The sequence below is a fragment of the Oryctolagus cuniculus genome, chromosome 17 (genome assembly GCF_051225735.1).
Source record: "Oryctolagus cuniculus isolate XC-2025 breed Fujian yellow rabbit chromosome 17, ASM5122573v1, whole genome shotgun sequence".
Lineage (NCBI taxonomy): Eukaryota > Metazoa > Chordata > Mammalia > Lagomorpha > Leporidae > Oryctolagus > Oryctolagus cuniculus.
The window spans coordinates 5,634,718-5,648,861 of NC_142883.1; the positions used below are offsets into that span (position 1 = coordinate 5,634,718).

The 14,144-nt window shown below is 59.2% G+C and overlaps 2 protein-coding genes across 10 annotated transcripts in view; one reads left to right on the forward strand and one right to left on the reverse strand.

The window, feature by feature from the left end:
* The window catches only part of SLC38A12 (solute carrier family 38 member 12), a 57,609-nt gene extending 47,530 nt beyond the window's left edge, over positions 1-10,079 (reverse strand). Inside the window, exons 1-2 of one of the 2 annotated variants that reach the window (XM_008252132.5) lie at positions 9,923-10,079; positions 9,328-9,422 (exon numbers count right to left, since the gene is read on the reverse strand). In XM_008252132.5, the coding sequence (XP_008250354.3) occupies positions 9,328-9,372 (45 nt within the window). In that variant the 5' untranslated portion in view covers positions 9,373-9,422; positions 9,923-10,079. Of the gene's footprint in view, positions 1-479; positions 541-9,327; positions 9,423-9,922 lie in introns of those variants that run through there. The other variant, XM_089317680.1, reaches the window with a different exon arrangement.
* Positions 9,035-13,334, forward strand: NAT9 (N-acetyltransferase 9). Of its 8 annotated transcripts, none has more exons than XM_002723583.6 (7): positions 10,125-10,459; positions 10,537-10,679; positions 11,492-11,601; positions 12,021-12,164; positions 12,487-12,546; positions 12,714-12,808; positions 12,906-13,334. In XM_002723583.6, the coding sequence occupies exons 2-7, from the start codon at positions 10,603-10,605 to the stop codon at positions 13,038-13,040; spliced, it is 621 nt and encodes a 206-aa protein (XP_002723629.3). In that variant the 5' UTR covers positions 10,125-10,459; positions 10,537-10,602; the 3' UTR covers positions 13,041-13,334. The 8 variants fall into 8 exon arrangements, 7 of the variants coding, with proteins under 7 accessions (XP_017195177.3, XP_002723629.3, XP_008250356.3 ...); XM_008252134.5 differs by having other exon boundaries at positions 10,136-10,207; XM_008252133.5 differs by having other exon boundaries at positions 10,144-10,280.
* The last annotated feature ends 810 nt before the right edge of the window (positions 13,335-14,144 follow it).

Here is a 14,144-nt window from a genome sequence, read left to right on the forward strand (position 1 = left end):
GCCACGGGTTAAGCTGCCACGTGGGGTGCCTGCGTCCCACACTGGGCGCCTGGCTGGAGCCCGGGCTACTGTGCTTCTGATCCAGCTTCTGGCCAGTGCATCCTGGGAGGCAGCGGATGACAGCTCAAGTGCTTGGGAGGCCTGAATGGAGTTCTGGGCTCCCGGCTCTGGCTTGGCCCAGCCCTGCCTATTGCAGGCATTTGGGCAGTGACCCAGTAAATGGAAGATCTCTCTGCCCTTCAAGTAGATAAAAATAAATAATAAAAAATTAAAAATCAACAAAAATGGGTGTCTTCATCCTTGCTGCCTGCCTTTGTGGAGAGCACGTCCTTGTTCCTGGAGGAGGCTACGACTTGCACTTGGACTTCTGGGTCCATCCCATCCTGCTGGATTCTCTCTTCCCTCTGGCTCCCTCCTCTGCATACAAACTGCCTTGAGCCATTTAAAATATGATCCCCACCTCCCCTTTGTAAACTCACCCACAACACATGCTGCCTTCATCTCCAAGTCCCCACACTTCATTTTTCTGCCCCAGGACTTTTTTTCTTCTTATTTTTTTGACAGGCACAGTAGACAGCGAGAGAGAGACAGAGAGAAAGGTCTTCCTTTACCGTTGGTTCACCCTCCAATGGCTGCCACGGCCGGTGCGCTGTGACCGGCGCATCGGGCTGATCCGAACCCAGGAGCCAGGTGCTTCTCCTGGTCTCCCATGCGGTGCAGGGCCCAAGCACTTGGGCCATCCTCCACTGCACTCCCTGGCCACAGCAGAGAGCTGGCCTGGAAGAGGGGCAACCGGGACAGAATCCGGCGCCCCGACCGGGACTAGAACCCGGTGTGCCGGCGCTGCAGGCGGAGGATTAGCCTATTGAGCCACGGTGCTGGCCAGGACTTTTTTTTTTAAGATTTATTTTTTATTTATTTGAAAAGCAGAGATACAGATGGAGGAGGAAACAGAATGAGAGAGAATTTTCATCCATGGTTCACTCCCCAAATGGCTGAAACGGCAGGGACTGGGTCAGGCTGAAGCCAGGAGGCTCCTCCGGGTCTCCCACATGGATGTGGGGGCCCAAGCCCTTGGGCCATCCTCCACCTCTTTCCCAGGCCATTAGCAGGGAGCGGGATTGAAAGCGGAGGAGCTGAGCCTCAAACCAGCGCCCACATGGAATGCCAGTGGTGCAGGCAGAGGCTTAACCTGCTGTGCCACAGCGCTGGCTGCCCCCGCTCCACTCTTAAAAATCATCAATGACCTCCTGTTTGTCAAACCCAGTGGGTTTCTCAGTCTTTATTATCTTCCTCTCACTCTGCCATTAGCGGACTCTCTTCAACCACTTTTCCATGGCACCCAGCCTGGCCCTCTGGCTATAACTACCCCAGCCGGACAGAAATGACTGAGTTTGTTACAGCACCAACCCCTCTGCCGACCTCAGGAGCACCGCTGGCTCGTCTCCTCCGCCTGAACAGCCCTCTAGTGGCCTCCTTCCCGCCCTTCCACATCCCAGTGCCACTCAGTCTTCCCTGGCCGCCCCCGGCTCCTGTTCCTCTTCACAGTGCCAGCGAATCTCCCAGCCTGGAGACCGCGGTTGACTCCCACTTGCTCTTCCTGTATGCTAAACGGGTTGACTCAGCGTTTGCTTTACCGCCTGTTTCTGTTCGTTTAAAAACAACAAACACTGACTCTCTGGCAATGCCCACCCATGTCTCATTTTTCACTTCCCATTCTTAGAAAGATGCACTTTTCTATATTTTTTTGATGTTTCTAAGATATGCATGTGCTGAACTGGTGATCAAACACACAAAGTGAGGCCACTTTTCCCAGCCTCAATCAGATTATTTTAAGCATGAAGAGGCAGAGAGAGTGACTGTCAACCACGACCCTGGGGCCTAGCTGGGGAGGATGGAGGGACAGGGTGATGACCAGAGAGAGACCGGCTTTGGGGCTAGTGTTGTGGCACAGCAGGTAACACCGCCGTTTGCAATGCCAAATCCCATATTGGAGCGCTGCTTTGAGTCCCAGTGGCTCGGTTTCTGACCCACCTTCTTGCTAATGTGCCTGGGAAAGCAGCAGATGGCCGAAGCACTTGCTACTTACAAGGGAGACCAAGATGGGGCTCCAGGCCTCAGCCCCAGCCCTGGCCATTGTGGCCACTGGGGGAGTGAAGCAGTGGATGGAAGACCTCTCTCTCTCTGTCACTCACTCTGCCTTTCAAACAAATACAGAAATCTTTTTTCTTTTTTTTTTAATTTTTGACAGTCAGAGTGGAAAGTGAGAGAGAGAGAGAGAGAGAAAGGTCTTCCTTTGCTGTTGGTTCACCCTCCAATGGCCGCCGCGGCTGGCGCACTGCAGCTGGCGCACCGCGCTGATCCGATGGCAGGAGCCAGGTACTTATCCTGGTCTCCCATGGGGTGCAGGGCCCAAGCACTTGGGCCATCCTCCACTGCACTCCCTGGCCACAGCAGAGATCTGGTCCAAATACAGAAATCTTAAGAGAGAGACACAGAGAGAGAGGGCAGGCTTCCCATCTGCATGCTGGATGGGGTGGGGGGACTTCCTCTTGACAAGAGACAGTTCTGCCCACAGCACATTTACCCTTGCACAGGGCACCAAGCCCTCCTCCATCTCCTTTCCAACCCCTCAACTCTCACCCAGGCCTTAGGCTCCATCCAAATGCTCTAGCCACTACAAAGCCCTTCCCAGTCTCCCAAATTTATCTTGCTTCAAACTTTCGAATTCTTATTCCAGGGCCAGCGCTGCGGCGTAGCAGGTAAAGCCACTGCTAGTGTCCCACACGGGCACCGGTCTGAATACTGGCTGCTCCACTTCTGATCCAGTTCTCTGCTAATGCTCCTGGGAAAGCAGGGGGCTGGCCCAAGTGCTTGGGCCACTGCCTGTCACCCATGTGAGAGACCCGGATGAAGCTCCTGGCTCCTGGCTTTGGCCTGGCTCAGCCCTGGCTGTTGTAGCCATTTGGGGGGTGAACCAGTAGATGGAAGATCTCTCTCTCAATCTCTGTCTCTCCCTCTCTATAGCTCTGCCTTTCAAAAATAAAATAAATCTTTAAAAAAATACAGCAAGTAAATAAATCTTTTTTGTTTTTTTTTTACAAAGATTTATTTATTTATTTGAAAGAGTTACAGGAAGGCAGGGACATAGAGACAGAGAGGTCTTCCATCTGCTGGTTCACTCCCCAGATGGCCACAATAGCCAGAGCTGGGCCAATTCGAAACCAGGAGCTTCTTCTGGGTCTCCCATGTGGATGCAGGGCCCAAGGACTTAGGCCATCTTCTACTGCTTTCCCAGGCCATAGCAGAGAGCTGGATTGGAAGTGGAGCAGCCAGGACTTGAACTGGTACCCGTATGGGATGCCGGCACTGCAGGCAGCAGCTTTAACCACTACACCACAGTGCTGGCCCCAATAAAGAAATCTTAAATCAATTTAAACAAAGACTTCTTATTCCCCACCTGGGTTTCAGATGCTGGTAGAGGAGGCCCCATAGCCCTGGGCTATGCGTCCACAAAGTCACACAACCATGGATAAAACACATTAAAAAAAAAAAAGGTGAACAGTAGTCTTTGTCCTTGTCACGATTTCCTAAACAATGTAAGGATCACATACATGGCATTTACAGTTGTCAGGCAGTCCACGGGTGATGTGAAGGATACAAGAGGATGTGTGGGAGGTTACATGCAAATGTTCTGCCACTTTATAAGGGCCTTGAGCCTCCAGGGTTTCTGTCTGTTCTGTCCACGGGGGTCCGGGGCCTGCCTCCCGCAGGTGCTGGGAAGACTGCATTTCTTTTCCCCTGTGTCTAATCGGAGTCTTGCTGTGGCCACTTCTGCATGCCACAGGTGCCTAAGGATAGGAGTCACCAGGCTACCTCTGGTGTGAGCCTGCCGTGTGTGTAGTTTCAGGTGTCAGCATCGCCATTTGATCTCACGAAGGAGTACAAGTCTGAGTGCTCTTCCTACAGCATTTAGTAGATCCCGGCATGGCCAGGCCATGATGCTCCTGGCTCAGGGCAGTGCAGATGGAATAAGCTGGCAGGATGGGACGCAGGGCCCGGGGCTCACTGCCGGCCTTCTGACCAAGGGTGATGGACGGCCTACAACAAACTCACCTGTGCTCACGGCTGGGGCTGGTTTCAACCACTGGCACTCTGAGGCTGGTGTGTTCGAGGGTGCAGGGTCACCCAACTAGTTCACTTGTATGCTCAGCTGAGAGCCCTCTGGGAAAGACCCTGGGCTCAGAGCTGGGGATGTGACGGTGAACACACACAGACTGGCCCCTGACCTCAAAGAGGAGGAGACAAGCAACAGGGATAGGAGAGGCAGGTGTTCGGCCTGGCAGTGAAGATGCCCAAACCCCACACGGGAGTGCCTGGCTTCGACTCCTTGCTCTAGCTCCTGACCCCAGCTCCTGCTAGTGTGGGCCCTGGGAGACAGCAGGTGATGGCCAAGTAAACTGGTTCCTGCGACCCATGTGGGAGACCTGGACAGAGTTCCCAGTGCCCAGCTTCCGCCTCGGCCCAGCCCAGCTCTGGACCTCGTGGTCTTTAGAGAACAAGCTAGCAGACGGGAGCTCTGCCTCTCAAACAAATAAGGGAGACAGGCAGACAGATCATGACCACAGCTTGAAAGAACCACTGTGAAGACAAGAGAGGGTGCCAGGACAAAGAGCGAGGGGTGCATTTACACAGAGGGCACTCAGGGATGGCCTCGTGGTGCCATTCAGGCTGGGACCTGAGGGATGAGCAGGTACTGCCCAGGTCAGGGACTTCCTGGGACAAAGGCCTGGGGTGGGAAAGAGGCAGGGACATTCCAGGAGCTTCCAGAGGCTGGTGCGGCTGAGGCACGGCAAGACCGGCCACAGTGGGGCTGGAGTCAGACATTGCAGAGGCCTCCTGGATGGGGGCTCGGTATTTCAGGGGGTTTTAAGCAGGGCACCCACAGAAAAGACCCCAGTTGCCCACCTGACAGCTGATCTCGCTGCAGCTTTGTTCTCGGCTTGCCATTTCTACAAGGGATCAAAACTTGATCTTTATAGAAAACGGTTCAACCAGGTAGTGATGGTTCTTATGACGGAAGAAAAGATAAAGCAAAGAGGCTCGCGGGCAAAAGTTTTATGGGCAGGTAAGCCACCCAGGAAGCATTTGTAAACTCAGGAATGCCTGCAGGTTTTGGGATGCGAAAGGTCAAAGGTCTACTACAGATTAAGGTTTCCCAACCTGGGCACTGTTGACATGTAGGGGCGGGTTGTTCTTTGTGCACTGTAGGACATTCAATAGCACCCACAGCATCTGGCCACTGGTTGCCAGTAACAACTCCCCCCCAACCAATGCTACCAGGCCAGTCATAGTGTCTTCTGACATTGTTAAATTTGTCCTCTAGTGACAAGATGAACGCCAGTTGAGAACCATTGCTAGGGACAGAGACAATAAAATAAGCCTGCTCCCAGGGGCCAGCACTGTAGCATAGCAGGTGAAGCCGCCATCTGCAATGTCAGCATCCCATATGGCGCTGTTTCGAGTCCCGGCTGCTCCACTTCCAACCCAGCTCCCTATTAAAGTGCCTGGGAAAGCAGTGGAAGATGGCCCAAGTACTGGGCCCCTGGCACCCACGTGGGAGATCTGGATGGAGTTCCAGGCTCCTGGCTTTGGCCCAGCCCCAGCTATTGTGGCCACTTGGGGAGTGAACCAGCAGATGGAGGACCTCTCTCTCTGCCGCTGCCTTTCAAATAAATAAATCCTTTAAAAAAAAAGTTCCCAAGAAAAATTTCAAATTTATCTGTGAAAAAGAAACTTGGCTGGCGCCACGGCTCAATAGGCTAATCCTCCGCCTGCGGCGCCAGCACACCGGGTTCTTGTCCCAGTCGGGGCGCCGGATTCTGTCCCGGTTGCCCCTCTTCCAGGCCAGCTCTCTGCTGTGGTCCGGGAGTGCCGTGGAGGATGGCCCAGGTGCTTGGGCCCTGCACTCACATGGGAGACCAGGAGAAGCACCTGGTTCCTGCCTTCGGATCAGTGTGGTGCGCCGGCCGCAGCAGCCATTGGAGGGTGAACCAATGGAAAAAAGGAAGACCTTTCTCTCTGTCTCTCTCTCACTGTCCACTCTGCCTGTCAATAAATAAATAAATAAATAAAAGAAAAAAAAAAGAAAAAGAAACTTGAGAACCGTACAAAGAACTTAATCCAGAATAAAGTGCTGGCAGTGGGGGCAGAAACAGGGGAGCATTTTTGTCTTGCTTTGCTGCAAGCACAGGCCCAGGGACGCTGCGGGTAACGCAGATGTCCCGACCCTCGCTGAAGGTAACTGGTATGGACTGAGCACAAGGAACAGATACGTGGACGTGGGCCGGCACGGGCCAGGTCAGGAGGCGCCGCGGGGAAGGAGGAAGAGAAAGGAGACATTCTCTTCTGCTGGTCAGGTGGCTGCTGCGTGGAGCCAGCCTCCCGGGAAGCGGGGCGGACAGCGGAGGAGTCAGGGCCTCCTGCAGACCACGCAAAGACCTAAGCTCGCGAGCAGAACCAAGCTTCTCCCAGTCCTCGACTCTTGCCCTGGGCTGAACTGCAGGAGGCAAGGTCCCTGCTGCCCCGTGCCCCAGGAGGTGAGAGCAGCACTCTCCCCGCCCCACCTCCCATCCGGCAGCGTCACCCACGTCACAGCACTCAGGCATCACCAGTGTCTTTACTTTTTTTTTTTTTTTTGGACAGGCAGAGTCAGACAGTGAGAGAGTGAGAGAGAGAGACAAAGAGAAAGGTCTTCCTTTTTCTGTTGGTTCACCCCCCAAGTGGCCGCTATGGCCGGCGCGTTGTGGCCGGCACGCTGCACCGATCCGAAGGCAGGAGCCAGGTGCTTCCTCCTGGTCTCCCATGGGGTGCAGGGCCCTAGCACTTGGGCCATCCTCCACTGCCCTCCCCCCCGGCCACAGCAGAGAGCTGGACTGGAAGAGGAGCAAGCAGGACAGAATCCGGCGCCCCGACGGGGACTAGAATGCGGGGTGCCAGCGCCGCAGGCGGAGGATTAGCCTAGTGAGCCGCGGCGCCGGCCCTACCAGTGTCTTTCAACAGCAGCGTGCCCTCTCACTACTGGGAAAGGACACTGAAGGCAGCTGACGACGTGGAAGCACTGACCAGGATTTAGGGCAGTGAAACAAGGACCATCTCCCCCTAAAGAGCAGTAGTGGCCCGACCCTGCTGCCAGCTGTGGGCCACCCCGCCCGTACCCCGATCACACGGCCACTTTGGCCCTAAGCCACTCCTGGTACCAGTAACTGGGGAAGGAGACTTCCTGCCCCCGTCACTCTGGGGACACAGGCCGTGTGCAGCACTGCCCTGGAGACGGTGTGGCGTCTGAGCCTCCCGAGCTACTCCGCCTGTCACAAACACCCTGGGCGCCCGGAGGGACACAGCCCCCACGGGACAACGCAGAGCCAAGGACGGGCTTCGACTCGGAACAGCCCCGGGTTGGCTGATGCACTTGTATGAAGAGGTGCCTGGTATCTTGGTCTCCCAAGGCAGCCAAGGCAGGGTTGTGTCCACACTGCGCTCGGCCAGGGGAATTCAGGGGCGCACGGGTGTAATGTGGGGTTGGGGGTGATAAGCCCTTCTCTGGTCTCACCGGGGATCAAGAATAATTCTCCCTGGGGTTGGCACTGTGGCCTGGTGGGTAAAGCCGGCGCCTGCAGTGCCGGCATCCATATGAAAGCTGGTTCAAGTCCTGGCTGCTCCGCTTCTGACCTAGTTCCCTGCTAATGCACCTGGAAAGCAGTGGAAGGTGGCCCAACTCCTTGAGCCCCCGCCACCCCCATGAGGGACCCCGACTGAGTTCCTGGCTCCTGGTTTCCACCTGGCCCAGCCCTTGGGGAGTGAATCAGAGGATGGGAGATCTCTCTCTCTCGGTTTCTAACTCTGCTTTTCAACTTAATAAATCAGTCTTAAAAAAATAAAATCACTGTCGCGGGGCTGAGCTGAGGAACACTCACGGGGAAGGTGCATCCTTCCTCTGAAGCCCTGCCCACCAGCCCCGGTCACTCCCCGTCGTCCCAGTCACCACGCGTCTTTCCCCCGCATCTCCCTCCACCAGCAACACCAGAACACACACACCTCTTATGGCAGATGTCCAGAGCTGGCCCTCAAGCAAAGACCCCCAGCAAAATAAATATGCAGGAAATACAAGAGGAAAATAAAGAAAAAAGCAGAACCCAACTAAGTATGCAGGCCTCACTGCTCCAGCTGCCACGTGAGCCGGCCACGGGAACAGCTGGAGACACACGCGAGGGGGGCCCCGCAGCGTCTGCCTTCCAGAACTGTTGGAGAAATGACTCATTTCCTCATCTCTAAGTCTGGATGTTGTGACAAAAAGCAGGGGCTGTGGTGACTTTTTCGGATGGCAGTGACATTTCACTGCTGGTCCCAGGAGGCTGGGAGCCGGCACACGACTGTCCCAAGGAGGGGCACACCGCAAAGACCCCCCCTGACACGTCACAGAGGCAGGCCTTGTCCCTGCACATCAATGGCACAGACCCAAAAGGAAGCCCCTGGAGACAGCAAGGAGCTTTTCCAGTTGTTCTAAGAAACACTTCCTCATCCATCACACGGCAACGCTACAGCCCGTGAAGGCAGCAGAGACACAGCAGAGCCCCCAGGCTAGGAAGGGACGTCCAGAGCCGGGCAGAACGTTCTAGAAAGGAGACCGTTGCCACCCAGGGCCTTGCCGCTTTCCCCTGCATGAGTCAATCATTCGATCATTGCGCTGTCTCCTCCGGCCGGGTAGCCGGGCAGGAGGGCCCTGTGATGGAGCAACCGTGGCCACCTGCACGGTCCACAGAGAAGATAAACTGAGCCTGTGCGTGGGGGTGGGGTGTGCGGGGGCACGGGGGTAACCTAGCCCCAGGTGGGGAGAAATCAGTCGCGCTAATTGCTCTAATTGCAGCCTCCAGCAGAGCGCAACTGGAAGTCTTTGCGAGTTTCACTGCCTCTTGCGCCACCCAAGACTGTCCAAGTTGTGCAACGCAGCTAGAGAGCAAAGTAGTCTCAGACCGCCGAGACCTCAGCAGCTGTCAGGGCTGCACCTGCGGGGCTCAGGACGCTGGCAGCCCCGACAGGAGGATTCTGGGAGGAAGCAAGCCAACTCCAGGAGCCCGGACGAGGCGGGTGAGCCTGACTCCAGCCCCGAGCCACCACAGCGGCCGATGCACCTGCTGCTCCCTCGGGCTCCCGGGTCCTGCCTTCCCCGGGGTGACCCACGCAGCGGCTCTCGCTGGCGCAGTCCCCAGGAAGCGGCGTGCTTCTCTGGAAGCCGGGAGCACCCCGGGGCCCGAAAATAAAACTCACGTAGGGAGAATAGAGCTCCCCGGAGTCCGTGATGTCACCCGCCATTTCCAAGCGCCGGGTCGTCCTGCGCAGTGGGCGGCGGCGGCTGCAGCTCCCTAAGACGAAAAGGCAGACTTCAGCTTTCGGGGGGGGACGCCGGGGTGGGGGAGCCCTGCAGACAGACGCCCCACCTCTGTCCTCCGATCACGGGCTCTCAGCGCCTCCGGGGAAACCTCGGCGTCCCGGCTTCGCACCGCTCTGTGCACAGCCGGATGCCCTCCACGGCTCGGGCTCCAAATCATTCCCGGGACCCCGAAGTCGCCGGGTCTCACCCACCCTCGCGTCCTCTGGGGCGGTGTCCCCGCTTTAATTCCTGCCTGCGGCAGGGCGCTGGCGACTTCCCCAGGCCGCTCGCTAACCCAGCTCCTCGCCCCAGAGCCTCCCCTTTTCCAGCGGGGCCTCCGCTCTGCGCCCCGCCACTCGCCTCAGGGTCCCCCACGCTCAAACCTCCCTCTTTCCTCAAGAGCCCCGCTCCGGGCCTCTCGCTCGCCCGCCCCTCCAGGAGGAGCCCCGAGCCAGGCGCCCCATTCCAGGGCTCCCCGCCCTCCCACAACACCTGCTGCACGCTCCGCTCCCGGCCGCCGCCTCCGGCCCCTCAGCTGCTCCCGGCGCCAGCTGTCCCGCACCAGCCCCCACAGCGCGCATGCGCCAGCGCGCGCGCCCACCTGTCCGGCGCACTCCCCGGGCGGGGTGCAGCGAGCGGATTGGCCTCCTCGCAGGGGCGGGACCGGGATTGGCGCCTCGGGGCCGCCGTCTGCGTGGCGGAAGTGGGCGGGTGCGCTGCGACGCGCATGCGGGCAGGGCGGTCGGCCGGCGGGGCAGCGTGGCTCGTTTGGGAGAGGTGGGGCAGCGTTGGCTGAGGTTGGGTGTGAGTCTGGTAGTTCCGGGACCCGGTGGCTGGAGGACCCAGGAGGGTAACCAGGAGCGCCACGCGAAGGGGAGGAGCCTGCCTCGGCCCCCGGGGGTCAGGGAGGGCGGACGCTGGGAGGAGGCTTGGAAACGGGTTTATGGCCGGGCTGACCGTGGATCCTGGGCTGTCGTCCCTGGCCCGGGGCCATAGATGAGTCTCGGTGCCTGGGTTTGGTGATCGAAGGTCAGTGAGTGGACGGAAGGGACAAGGCACGAGCCGCAGCCTGGCCTGGCCCCTGAAGTTTGTTTTTCCTTAACCAGCGCTCTCTGAAGGGCTAGGGAGGGGAGCAGGACGGGAGGCCCCGGCGGGTTCCCGAAGTCTCCGCCATGAGGCTGAATCAGAACACCTTGCTGCTGGGGAAGAAGGTGGCCCTGGTGCCCTACACCCCGGAGCACGTGCCCAGGTAACTGTCGGGCCAGGTGTTGTGTCCGCAGGCGGGGCTGCGTCCGCAGCGCAGAGGAAGGAGCCTTGGCGTGAGACGGGAGGCACAGCCGAGGACGGGGACGTCCCCGCAGGACCCGCCCACCCCTGGGCTCCCCTTTCACGGTCTCTCCTTCCTTTTGGCCTTTCAGCGAGGAATTTTTTTTCTTAAAGATTGATTTATTTATATGAAAGTTACAGAGAGAGAGAGAGAGAGAGAGATCTTCCATCTGCTGGTTCACTCCCCAAATGGCCACAAGGGTCAGGGCTGGGCCAGCCCAAAGCCAGGAGCCTGGAACTCCATCCTGGTCTCCCACGTGGGTGCAGGGGCCCAAGCCCTGTGCTGTTTTCCCAGGCGCATTAGCAGGGATCAGAAGTGGAGCGGCCGGGACTAGAACCAGCGCCCACAGGGGATGCCAGCACTGCAGGTGGCAGCTTTACCCGCTATGCTACAGTGCTGGTCCCCAGGAATTATTTTATGTAAAATAAATGTAAGAAAGAAAGGGAGGTCGTCATTGTGTCTAATTGGGGTATCCCCCTGATGCCCGTAAATAGGCTCGGTTCTTGGGACCTGAACTGTTGCCTGTCCTAGGACCGGGAGCTGTCCAGTTGCTCCTCGTGCAGGACCAGCCTGCCTGTGGCGCTGTCTCAGGAGCAGTCACACCCCTCCCTCTGGGTCTTCTGGGAGCCTTTGGGGGGGGCTCTTCTCCCTGCCAGCCATCCCCTCGTCGTAGCAAGCCGCTGGTCTGTGCCGCTCGGTCGGCCCTGCCCGTCTAAGGCCACGGCATTGTGCAGGTACCACGAGTGGATGCAGTCGGAGGAGCTGCAGCGCCTGACAGCCTCGGAGCCGCTGAGCCTGGAGCAGGAGTACGCCATGCAGCACAGCTGGCGGGAGGACGCCGACAGTGAGCAGTGGGGGCCGGGGCCCGGGCGGGCTGGCTCCGCAGGCAGCCTCAGGTTCCCCCTCCTCTTAGCACTCAGCGGCGGGTCTGGAAGGTGCCAGAAACGCCTGTGCTCGTGTGCCCGGTGGAGCCAGTCCCTGCGGCTGATGCGCCTGTTTCCCCTCTGCCTTCCACCCGGCTTGGAAGGATCCAGACGGAAAGCATCTGGGCTCTGGTTGTAAATTTAGGCCCCTTGCCTCAGCCTGGAGTGGCGCCGTCCTCCTGTGGCGCCCCCCGCTCTCGGCGAGCACGGAGAGCTGAAGGCCGCCCCGCAGCTTTGTTGCGAGCTGAAGGACCTCTGGGTTCCCGCACTCCTGGCAGGAACCCGCCCTCCCCTCTCTGGTCTGGGAGTGCGGGTGCTCACCCTGTCGCCTCCCTCCTAGAGTGTACCTTCATTGTGCTGGACAAGGAGAGGTGGCAGGCCCAGCCCGGTGCCCCCGAGGAGAGCTGCATGGCGGGAGACGTGAACCTCTTCCTCACGGACCCAGGAGACCCCACCCTGGGGGAGATCGAGGTCATGATTGCAGGTGTGTCCCCCGGGCCCTGCCTGCCCTCAGGTCGCTGAACCACTTTGCCAGCTTAACCGTCGCCATCAGAGGACCCTCCAATTCTCTGCCACACTGTGCCCGTCTTTGCCTGAGCCTCCCCACCGGGGCTACCGGCTGTCCCCACCAGGCAGCAGCCTGGGTTGCACGCCGAGGCCTGTGGGAACACCCTTGACCTCCTGTGTGCCCCTCTTCCTCAGCCACAGGACGGAGCGGTGGCTGCAGCCTCCCAGACTAAGTGGAAGGGTGTCAGGTGTCCATACTGGGGCCTGGCGCCTGCCGTCACCGCTGTTGTCTCTCCTAGAGCCCAGCTGCAGGGGCAAGGGCTTGGGCACTGAGGCCGTTCTTGCGATGCTGTCGTATGGTAAGAGCCGCTGAGCAGATGACGGGGGAGGGGCCCAGTCCCGGAGGAGCCTTCTTCAGGCCTGGGGGGGTGGGGCAGGTGACAGGTTCCCCACTGTAAGCTGGCCCGGGAGGGGCGGGGCTTTGTTTGGCTGCTCATCCCGCCCCCCCTCCCCCCATCTCCGGCAGGAGTGACCAAGCTCGGCCTGACCAAGTTTGAGGCTAAAATCGGGCAAGGAAATGAACCAAGCCTCAAGCTGTTCCGGAAACTTCACTTTGAGCCGGTAAGGATGCCCTGGGGAGGGTGGGGGAGGAGGCCCGGGGTGCGGCGGCTCTGGTGTGGCTGTGCCCACTCAGTCCTGCTCTCTTGGGCTCACACAGGTGGCTGTGAGCAGCGTCTTCCAGGAGGTGACCCTCAGGCTGACCATGAGCGCATGCGAGCGCCAGTGGCTCCTGGAGCAGACGAGCCACGTGCAGGAGAGGCCCTACCGGGAGGAGTCGGCAGAGCCCCACTGACAGCCCTGCGCGGGAGCTGGGGGGCTTCGGGGCCCCTGCAGGCGAGGGTCAGCTTCCAGGACACAGCGGGGCTTGCCTCGGTGCCCCTAGCCACCACTGCCGCACCAGCCGGCAGCGTGGCTGAACGGACCCCAGGGCCTGGCCCTCCTCTCCTGACCGGGAACCCAGAGTGGACGCCAGGAATCCCCGGAAGCCAGGGTGGGAGGGAGGGCAGGGTGCAGGCAGCCTGGAGAACTGGCCGGGAAGGGGACAGGCCTTTCTCCTTCCACGGCTGGAGTAAAGCACGTGGCGTGACCAGCTCTCCTTGGTTCTTGTCTGGCCCACTGGGGCTCGAGCCAGTCTCACAGTACGGGTCCTGTGTGACCCCAAGGGCTCGAGCCTGGCTTGGAGTCCGAGTGGCCCAGCCCCTCCTCCCAGTGTCCCGGCTCCTCCTTCCTCTTTGGAGCACAGCAGTCTTGAGTGTGCGGGACAAAGTTTTGGATTCAGCTTGAGGCTGGAGAACTCCCCAGCTGCTGGGGTTCTGCCTCCTGCGCTCACGGCTGGGACTGCAGGAGGAAGCAGGGGCTGCCCAGGGGTCCCAGGCCACCCTGCTGTCATCAGGCCTCACTGGGGCAGCAGCACCTGACCAGGCCACGAGGGGGCAGTGGAGGCACAGGTTCAAGACAGCCAGGCTGCCCTGTGACTGCTGCTTACCCGGTGGAGGTGGCCTGGAGGGGAGAGAGAGCACTCCTAACAGTTCCCTAGGCCCTGACACCCTGTGGGCTTTGCCTGGCAAGAAAGGCCACGTAGGTACAGTGTTTTTAAGGGAAAAGGGTAACAGTCCCCCATAAATCAGGTTACTTGCCCAGGACTCCCAGCCCGTGTTCACCCCAGGTTGCACCTGTGAACAGCTGGGCAAACAGAACCCTGCTGGCCCCGGCCCCAGCCCCAGCCGGCGCTCCCTCAGCCACCTGTGTCTTCCACCTGTCTTCAGCTTAATTGATCAGAGTCAAAGGTCCCCAGGGCTTCCCCACCCTGCAGGAGAGGTAGGGAGGGGCCCTCCACAGCCCATGGGACAAGCCTTAGGCCTGCTCTGCTGACGGAGGGGGGGGTGTGCTGGGGTCA